At 32.1% G+C, this 8,920-nt stretch overlaps 3 protein-coding genes across 5 annotated transcripts; 1 reads left to right on the top strand and 2 right to left on the bottom strand.

The window, feature by feature from the left end:
- Positions 1-15: 15 nt before the first annotated feature.
- LOC128880266 (ras-related protein Rab-1A) lies at positions 16-2,888 on the bottom strand. Its single transcript, XM_054130155.1, has 4 exons — positions 2,582-2,888; positions 1,381-1,777; positions 1,079-1,308; positions 16-993 (listed from the first exon to the last, which is right to left on the bottom strand). The coding sequence occupies exons 1-3, from the start codon at positions 2,602-2,604 to the stop codon at positions 1,108-1,110; spliced, it is 621 nt and encodes a 206-aa protein (XP_053986130.1). The 5' UTR covers positions 2,605-2,888; the 3' UTR covers positions 16-993; positions 1,079-1,107.
- A 907-nt stretch (positions 2,889-3,795) lies between these two features.
- LOC128880262 (uncharacterized) lies at positions 3,796-7,697 on the top strand. Of its 3 annotated transcripts, XM_054130144.1 has the most exons (6): positions 3,799-3,941; positions 4,316-4,651; positions 4,719-4,849; positions 4,931-5,180; positions 5,244-5,359; positions 5,452-7,697. In XM_054130144.1, the coding sequence occupies exons 4-6, from the start codon at positions 5,035-5,037 to the stop codon at positions 7,551-7,553; spliced, it is 2,364 nt and encodes a 787-aa protein (XP_053986119.1). In that variant the 5' UTR covers positions 3,799-3,941; positions 4,316-4,651; positions 4,719-4,849; positions 4,931-5,034; the 3' UTR covers positions 7,554-7,697. The 3 variants fall into 3 exon arrangements, with proteins under 3 accessions (XP_053986118.1, XP_053986119.1, XP_053986120.1); XM_054130143.1 differs by having other exon boundaries at positions 3,796-4,651; XM_054130145.1 differs by lacking the exons at positions 3,799-3,941; positions 4,316-4,651; positions 4,719-4,849; positions 4,931-5,180 and having other exon boundaries at positions 5,426-7,697.
- Positions 7,688-8,372, bottom strand: LOC128880267 (uncharacterized). Its single transcript, XM_054130156.1, has 3 exons — positions 8,220-8,372; positions 8,039-8,157; positions 7,688-7,950 (listed from the first exon to the last, which is right to left on the bottom strand). Exons 1-3 carry the CDS (start codon positions 8,230-8,232, stop codon positions 7,729-7,731), a joined length of 354 nt encoding a protein of 117 aa, XP_053986131.1. The 5' UTR covers positions 8,233-8,372; the 3' UTR covers positions 7,688-7,728.
- Positions 8,373-8,920: the final 548 nt, after the last annotated feature.

An 8,920-nucleotide genomic window follows, 5' to 3' on the forward strand; every position in this document is an offset into this window, starting at 1 on the left:
TAAAAAGATTCGGACTCGAGTATGTAATATAAAATAATATTAACTATTTCGAACAGTACAGAACCGATACAAAAGAGATTTTAGCTAAATTTTTAATCTTACAAATTCTTATGAAACGAACAGCTGTATGAATATGCGCTTATTTTGTAGAAACAAGACAAACGATATCGATTATTTACCAAGCGTTCGAACACTTATCAAACGACACGACGTATTTATAATAGGCGAACGACGTTACGAACATCGCAAGTAGCACAAGTTTTTTTAAAAACTTATGTAACCCTTACAGAAGTTATCGGGCGAAACATGTATAATGTTTTTTTTTTCAATTATTCCTCGTACACATGGGTATGCTATTTGCGTTTTGTGTATTAGTGTTGAAATATTTATTAATATAATGTTATTAAATTACACTAATGAGCACTGAAAAAAGAGGGAGGCAGCAACGACGGTATGTTTCAGTACGTTATTAATCTAATTCTTGTTCGCGACAAGAAAAAGTTTGGAATAAAATATGGAAAATATGTCTGGGTAGTACAAACATTAAGAACGACTCCCATCTAAGACAACGAAAAGAAAAAAAACCATTCAATTATACATGTTATAATTACGCTAAAAAATAAGAGTGCTTACTTTTTATAACCACGATACACAATATTATTTAATTTAATTATAAACTCGAATTGCCGTTACACGCATCGTCGCGTAAAATCAATGACTTTTGATGCTAATGACAATTTGCCTATAATCGATTTTTTTTTTGCACTAGGTATTAGCGAGTGAGTAACTATGTTCTCCTTTTTTGAAGAAAAAAGATAGAACAGAAGTTATTTTATTCAACTCTGTAATAGAGTTGGTGGTCCATAATTGATAATGCTTCACACCTCGTTTTTTTTTTTTTTTAATAATGTAAACTGAAACTTCCATGATTTTTGTATTTCTTCTGGTAATGTTTTCTTAAGCAGTCAAAAACTGCCACCATAAGATGTCCTTCTGTAATTAAAACGTTCGCCGTCGATATAAATGTATATTTTTCGAGTTGAGGATCTTTATGAATACGTGTAAAAGAGATGCTCACTTTGGTTACAGAAATGTAGATTACATTTCTCAGCAGCATCCAGATTTAGAAGGTTCGATTGGACGTCCATGCTCTATTTTCACCTTATTTGCTGGATCGCTATTCCCACTCGATGGAGGACCTACTCTAAGTTTTATTTCCGCAGCCATTGTCATGAAAGCTTGTTCTACATTCATCGCATTTTTTGCTGATGTTTCCAAGAATGGAATTCCAAGTTGATCTGCATACTCCTGTTTCAATAATTCATACATAGAGTTACATATCCTAATCCCCTGATGTTTATCTAAAATCAGTTGTCTTACCTTTGCTGTTGTATAATCGACTACTTTCTTAGTATGAACATCGCATTTATTGCCGACCAGCAGCTTATTGACATTGTCGCAGGCATAACGATCGATTTCTTCTAGCCACTGTTTCACATTGTTGAATGTTTCTTGATCCGTGCAGTCATACACAACAATAATACCGTGTGCACCTCTGTAATAAGAACTTGTAATTGTTCTGAACCGTTCTTGACCAGCCGTATCCCAGATTTGCAATTTTATTGTTTTTCCATCTAGGTCGATTGTTCTTATCTTAAAATCTACTCCGATAGTACTGATATAACTTTCTGTGTATGTATCATCGGCAAAGCGGAGTAACAGACATGATTTTCCAACTCCTGAGTCTCCAATTAAGAGCAATTTGAACAGGTAATCACTGGAAAAAATTGATCTTTATTGCATCACATAATTGTACAAAAATATGTGCATAAATATTAATCATGGTATGTAAACAAAACTGATTTGAAAATATATATGTTCATAACAGACCGTTATAATTATTAATAAATGTTGAATGATGCTACTTAATAGAACATTTATGATTCACAACAGATGAGAATATAACATGATGTGAAAGTATAAAAAAATTTGTTGAATACACACAGAAATATGCATTTTATTAAATATTTATTTTATACAATTAAACTTCATAAGAATAACACTTTTGACAGTACTTTTGATCAAATATACATATATATGTGTATGCATATATGTGTATTTTATAATAATCGCACATAATGTAAGTTCATTATGTACACATTTACAGTATGAATGAATCACGAACAAACAAGCTTCACCACGTTCTCGTTGCAGTTGTCCGAGAATCTAATATCGACAAATTATTTCTAAAGATTTTCGACGGAAATTGCCGAACTGTCGTGGATTCGAAGCTCGTTTCGACGAGTGTAGAATGAACAAAGCACAACAGAGAATGAATTTCTGAAATATGGCCAGTGAATATAGATACGTAGTGCGGAGGGGTAGAGGGGAGGAGGTGAATCTGTCAGACAGTACAAGTTAAACAGAACTTGTTCGCGTTAACGGAACAATACGTAGATAAAAGCGATAAAAACACGTTCGAGCGTAATCGTGGTTGAAGTTGCAACCGAAATTGATTAAATTTCACGATAGGAACATTCCTAAGATACACTTATGTCTGCGCGAAAAGAAGTTTACTCACTACTCGGGATTCATTGTGGACATGCTATGCTCAGAACACGCTCAGTGATGTCGTGTACCGTCGTCGCAGAAATCTACAAGGGAGACACAAATCCGTCGGAATCGGTAACGTGACGGTACGAATTTACAGATCACGTTCTTCAATACGAAGGAGCTCGAACAATGGCGGTCACGGTAACTCCTCCCAAACCAGCGAATGAGACGTCCACCATTGACGTAATGCCAGAATGGCAGCAGGTGCTGTTTCACTCCCTCTACGTGGACGGGACACGAGCGATTCAGACCGAACACCACGTCTGCGCACTTCTTACACAGGGTGTTCCACTAACCGTACCACGCTCGCAAACAGAGATGGTTTCTCACGTAAAAATACGAAAAAAAAAAATGTAGAATAAAGCTATTTTCCATGACCTCCCTTTCGAAAGAAGCAGCCTTGACGATCTATCGCTTGTATCTTCATATATCTCTATCGATTATAAATCTCAAAAGATTTCGAGAAAAGTATCCGAGGTGTTGATAAATCGATGTAACTGAAAACGTTGTTGCAGAACTTTTGCAGTATTAATTTAGAACGTATCAAATTTTCTCGCTTTTGATCATTGAAAGTTTTGAAGTTTTTAGAATTAAACAGTGGACAAGGATAACAACTACTCGGTTTCAATCCGTTATATCTGTATTTGTTTCGATATATTACGATTAAGATATTCATAGGACTCTAACTAAATATTATTCTGAGCGTTCTATAAAAACATGTGATGTTTTCATTGAATCATGTAATGAATATTGTATATTTGATACTCGTGTTATGCGATCTACGTCTCATGAGATGATGACGTTGATGTAAACAGTGATTGACACGTGACCAAAATTTTATTGGTGCAACGTGTTGACCAATGTCGATGCAACAGTAAGGTGAAATCGCAAAGAGAAATGTACGAATGAATTTCTGATTTGTGTTACAAGTTAATACATAAACTTTGACCCCATTACAGAAGTATCTCTCAAAGTCACCTAAAAAACTATGGAAGCAATTAAAGATGCATAATGCGCATAAATCTGCGACCACGTCCTAAAGTCATATTCTCAAAATACTATGTTGATGTAATGGTTTATTTAAATTATCGTTTAGTAAATAAGCTTAGTGATTTTTCCTGGACTATACATTTAGTGATATACATATGTATACTTTTTGTATTGTACAGTATATATAAATATATACCTATGCATACATATGTATACCGTAGAAATTAATTCGTTTTTAATTAAATTACTACGTCGCGGTTTGTAAGTCTGTCGAACAGAACCTTTAACTGAGAGTATATATAAATGTCTTTAGGAAAACAAAATCGTTAACGCTGTAGGTGTGTAGCTGTACGGATCGCTGTTTTTAGATAAATGTGTCAGCTGTCAATTTTGATAGCACAAATACACGCGAAATCTTTTGTTACAGTGAAATTTTACTTATCGACAGTTGTTTAAATTTTATTAAGTAGTTCCGTGTACTACAAATTAGCAAATACTATTGAAATATTTATATATGTAGGCTGTATGTGTGTATATGCTAAGTGATTTTATTATTTCGTTGTATAGAATTATTGTTACACGATCCATTTTATCAGTGTGTTACTTGTTAATTGTTTACTATTACGAACTATTATGAAATTCTTATGAAATTCTTATGAGAAATTATTGTTATGATTAAGTATCATATTAAACTTATTTGTCTTTCGTTTAGTGGAGATTGCTAATGAAACTATCAGTGGTAGCAAGCAACAGTGTAAATTATTTTCATTAATGTCGTCCACGTTTGTCAAAGATGAATCTCCACCTGAATTGCTTTTTCAAAGTGTGAATGGGTGTACCCTGAAACTTGTTGATAAAAGCGCAAAGTCTAAAAATGTTATGAAATTTGTTCTGTATAAAAACACACGTTTAAACATCAATGTGACTCTCCTCTTATTATTCACAACATTGTGCTTGTGGAAACTATTTGATACATTAGTACCACTTATAGTATCCTTATTAGTTTTGGTATTGCAGTTAATTCATTTAATTACTTCTGTGAATAAAGGTTTGTTTAATGATTATATTCACTGTAAATGCATTTGAATTATATTAATATCTATTTTTCTTTGTAGATACGCTACTAGTGGTAGAATTTATTGGTATATATACAGAAGGAAAGAAACTATTGTCTGGGTCAAGTTCTTGTGAATTTGTACCTTGGGACACAGTTGTTGATGTATTTATTAATGAAGTTATAACAGGAGTAAGTATTAAAAAATTGTTATTTTAATATATTTTTACTTTTAAGCAATTATTATAAATGAATTTCTATATGTACTTTCAGCAAAAGGTTCTGTATTATCTTACAATTATAGTGAAGGAATCGTTTGGTGGAAAGGATACCATAAAATTGATTCCTTTGTTCAGAGAATTAATACCCGAACGAAAATGCCTGGAATATATGTACGAGAGACTAGCTGGATTGATTGGATCCAACAAAGGGAAAATCCAGTTTTAACAGTTCCAAGTTCATACTGGTTATGCTATAAAAAGAACATATATAAATTTATTCTTAGATATCATCGCACTGCTCTGTAGGTTTCCTTAGCGATATACTGCTTTCAATATTATAGATTTTATAATACGCCTATTTACAGAAATTTAACGCAGTTTCCCTATGGGAAGGAACTGATGAAAATAATTAGAAGGATTATAAAAAATCAACCGCGTCAAGGGCAACAATTTAGCACGAGTAATCTTTTAGTTACTTACAGTATCCTTTTTCTGAATTCAACATACCTATTAAAATATTTCATTTTTACTTTTATATTATTGTAAGTTTCTTAACTGTCACGTACAACGAAGATCATACATCGTGGACACGGCAGGATAAAATGTTCGCGCTAATGAAATTTAAAGAACGATCTGTTTCAGCATTTTCTCATGCCTTTGTTCTTACTATTAAAATAATGTTGCCTTTGGAAAGTATAGAACAGACTTCAAAAAATAATCGATTAAATACTAGTTCTAAAATTGACAATTTTACAAAAACATCCCCCAACAAACAAACAAGCTGTGTACAATCAAATAAGTTAATAAATAGTCCTAAAGCATCACTTGAACCATCTGTACCACACAATGATTTATCTGAAACTAAAACAAAAGCAAATAAATGTTTAAAAAACTCCATTGTAATATTACAAAACATAAATAAGAATCAAAGTAGAAGTGGTACAAGTTCAAAATTGCCAAATAGTACTGCAAACAAAGTTGATGAAAATAAAATAGCTGCTGATCGATTGGAAGAATCCAATTGTTCAGTAGATGAAAATATGCAAGATAAAACTGTTGGTAACAACAATATTACTGCTTCGAATATTAACAAAATATCGGAAGATAGTAATACTGTTGATGCTACTAATATCGATTCTATCAATTTACCATATCAATACCTGATAGAAAGAGAGATAGAAGATGCAAAACGTAAGATATTAGACGACGAAGTTTCTTCGAACGAAACGAAGAAACGTAAGGTAAAAGAAATAGATGAACATTCCACAAATTCTGTAAAATCACTTACAGATATTGCACAATCCGAAGAAATACATTGTCAGAAAAAAAGGAAACATTCAATAGAGAATATCCAATCACGATCTTCTGATATTACAGATTTAGTAATGGAAGGATTAATGTTCACAATTCGGCAAGAGCAAGATGCTGTAGCAGTTATAGAACAAAAAACCAAATTAGAGATAGATGAGGTACTGGAAAATTCGGAGAAAATTGAAACGAAAGAGGGAGAAAAATGTTTACGAAATTCTAGTTTGCTTGGATTAGAAAACTTAATAACAATGATCGAATTACCAAAAAAAATGGAAAATAAATATAAAAGTCCGAATATAATTACACCTGAATCGAAACACATGCAAATGCAAACTTCTTCAAGTGTTATCAATGACGATAAGAAGCACAATGTTGCAAATAATAGTTCATATCTTGAAATGTATGAATATAAATGCAATGAGAACATGAATATTACTGAGAATGATGATGCAGAGTACGAAGAGGAAGAGGATATTATCCCCGAAGCATTACAAGATGATATCTTTCGACCTTCGTTACTCGATTACGAAGAAATAGATCGAACTAAAGATAAATTAGAGGTTATGATTGATAAAGATTTATTAATGGATGATATAGATACTGATGAATTAATCAAATCTGAAATAACAACTGAACATAATTCCCCTTGTAGGAAAGATTTAGTATCAAAGATCAATTTAAAAACTAGTTGCTCGAATAATAGTTTGAATGTCAATCATACATCGACGTTTAATAACGCTAAAAAATTGAATGTTCCAGTAGTGATTTCGAACGAAATTATCACGGTAGATCAAATACCAAGATCGTTACAAAAAATACTTAAAAAACAGTCACCAATAAAGAATAATGAAAAGGAAATGGATGAAGACTGTACGAACGTTCATAAAATGCAATCATATGAGGAAAAAGATTCTGCTTCTAACATTGAGTCAAGTGGACACAGTTCGAATCAGATGTTTCAAAATACACTAAATTTAAACAATTCTGAGACTCTTGTTCATACTGATGAAACTCATGAAAATAAATTAAAATTAAAAAAGGAAAAATCACCTGAACAAATTACAAACACTAGCAAAGCGGAACAATTATCATCGAATGAAATAGAAGACATTACAGACGAATTTTATCAAGAACTTTTACTTGTTCAAAAGAAGAAGAATTTGCCTAATCAAAGATATCTAAGACCAAGAAGAAAATCCCTAAATATGCTATCGAATACAAATCTCGGTGACACACATATAGAAATAATGAAATTCTTTCATGATATTACAAGAGGTGCCAAGGTTGTCGTAAAACGTATGAGTACAAAAAGTATACACAGTATAATAGAAAAAAGTTCCTCTTTAGCAACATGTATGCAATAAGAATAAGTTTTTAAATAAGAATTCAAAAATGTCATGCATGAAATTGTATTATTTATCTTTAATTCAATTTGTATATTAATATTAAGCAATTAATGGTGTACTAAAATATGAAATATTAATGAGAAATACATGTATAACGTTATATTTAAGATTTTATTACTTGAAAAACATAAATTTAATTTTTCAATAGTTTATTAATCTCGGACATTTTTTCACGATTAACTTGTTCTGCAACAGCTTTCAAATTATTCAATTTACTCGCAATGTTTTGCAATCTACAATCCAAGTGCTCAAAAGATCCTGCTTCTTTCTGGTAAAAATCAATGTTGAAGTCTGCTCTTTGTTTTAAGTCGGATGGTTTATCCATTATATTTAATTTCGGACATACTTTCGTCATCTGGAAAGTCCAATACGTTATGAAAAGATGTGGCATGTCCATTAGTTAGACGGGACAATATTACGAATACATCGAGAACATAAATTACGTGAATATCACTTTGAAGTTGGATAGATTTCCTAAACTCATTAACGCATCGTAATGGATATCGCTCTCTGGCGTCGCATAATTCGAACAGTGCGTCCTCGCATTGTTCTTCAAGATCATCTAAAAACAAACAAATTCGAATGTTACGTGACTTCCTTTTCTGCGTATATGTCGTTACTAACCTATTTTCGACATTGTTTAATTCGTACACTATTTTAATATCATTTCTATTCATTCAAAACTGAACGAGTTTATTATTTAAATATGTCATACTAAATTTTCAGTTTATTTTTGTACACGTAGCGACATCTATTAGGTTTAATATCAGTGGTGCCATCGGTGGCAAAACGCCCAAGCTTTGTGGAAAAAGTTCACGTTGTTTCTTTAAGATGGCGCCATTGATAAAGAACTGATTTAACATAGTGGCGCCATTAATGGCAAAACGCCTAAGTTTATAGTGTATATAGTCTAACATTTATTTTATTAATATGTAGCAAATATTAGCATTTCATATATTTATAATTTGTTATCTTCTTTGCTATTGCATAACTTTTTTTATTGTATTAGAACATCTTATTTAATAGCTCTGTAAAATTGATTTTTGGTATTTTAGATATTCTAAACATGTTCGAACGATTCCATCCCTGACGACCTCATCCTCCGTCTTTATTTCATAAATTTAATAAAATTGTTTTCGTTTGAATCGTAACAGTGTTAGAAATAGGATTTTGGTTAGAATAGGACTTGGACTACATTTCCGAGTCGAAGAAAGATCTCACGTTTCAGGTGACGAGGCTTATCCCCATTTAACAAGCATCGCTTTTAAAGCGTATCATTCATGCCCCCCTTTCCACAAAGTGTACGCAGCTGCACTTTAGGATCC

Source organism: Hylaeus volcanicus, chromosome 7 (assembly GCF_026283585.1).
Source record: "Hylaeus volcanicus isolate JK05 chromosome 7, UHH_iyHylVolc1.0_haploid, whole genome shotgun sequence".
Lineage (NCBI taxonomy): Eukaryota > Metazoa > Arthropoda > Insecta > Hymenoptera > Colletidae > Hylaeus > Hylaeus volcanicus.

What these genes read in the sequence shown, in the direction of transcription:
- LOC128880266 (XM_054130155.1), bottom strand. Translation starts at nt 2,604, where the DNA reads ATGTCCACAATGAATCCCGAGTA. An exon ending in TCCACAATGAATCCCGAGTA is followed by an intron (nt 1,778 to 2,581) that starts GTGAGTAAACTT and finishes AATTTTTTCCAG; the next exon opens with TGATTACCTGTTCAAATTGC. An exon ending in TCGATTATACAACAGCAAAG is followed by an intron (nt 1,309 to 1,380) that starts GTAAGACAACTG and finishes TTATTGAAACAG; the next exon opens with GAGTATGCAGATCAACTTGG.
- LOC128880262 (XM_054130143.1), top strand. Translation starts at nt 5,035, where the DNA reads ATGCCTGGAATATATGTACGAGAGACTAGCTGGATTGATTGGATCCAA. An exon ending in AGATATCATCGCACTGCTCT is followed by an intron (nt 5,181 to 5,243) that starts GTAGGTTTCCTT and finishes GCCTATTTACAG; the next exon opens with AAATTTAACGCAGTTTCCCT. An exon ending in TAATCTTTTAGTTACTTACA is followed by an intron (nt 5,360 to 5,451) that starts GTATCCTTTTTC and finishes CGTACAACGAAG; the next exon opens with ATCATACATCGTGGACACGG.
- LOC128880267 (XM_054130156.1), bottom strand. An exon ending in AACTTCAAAGTGATATTCAC is followed by an intron (nt 7,951 to 8,038) that starts GTAATTTATGTT and finishes TGGACTTTCCAG; the next exon opens with ATGACGAAAGTATGTCCGAA.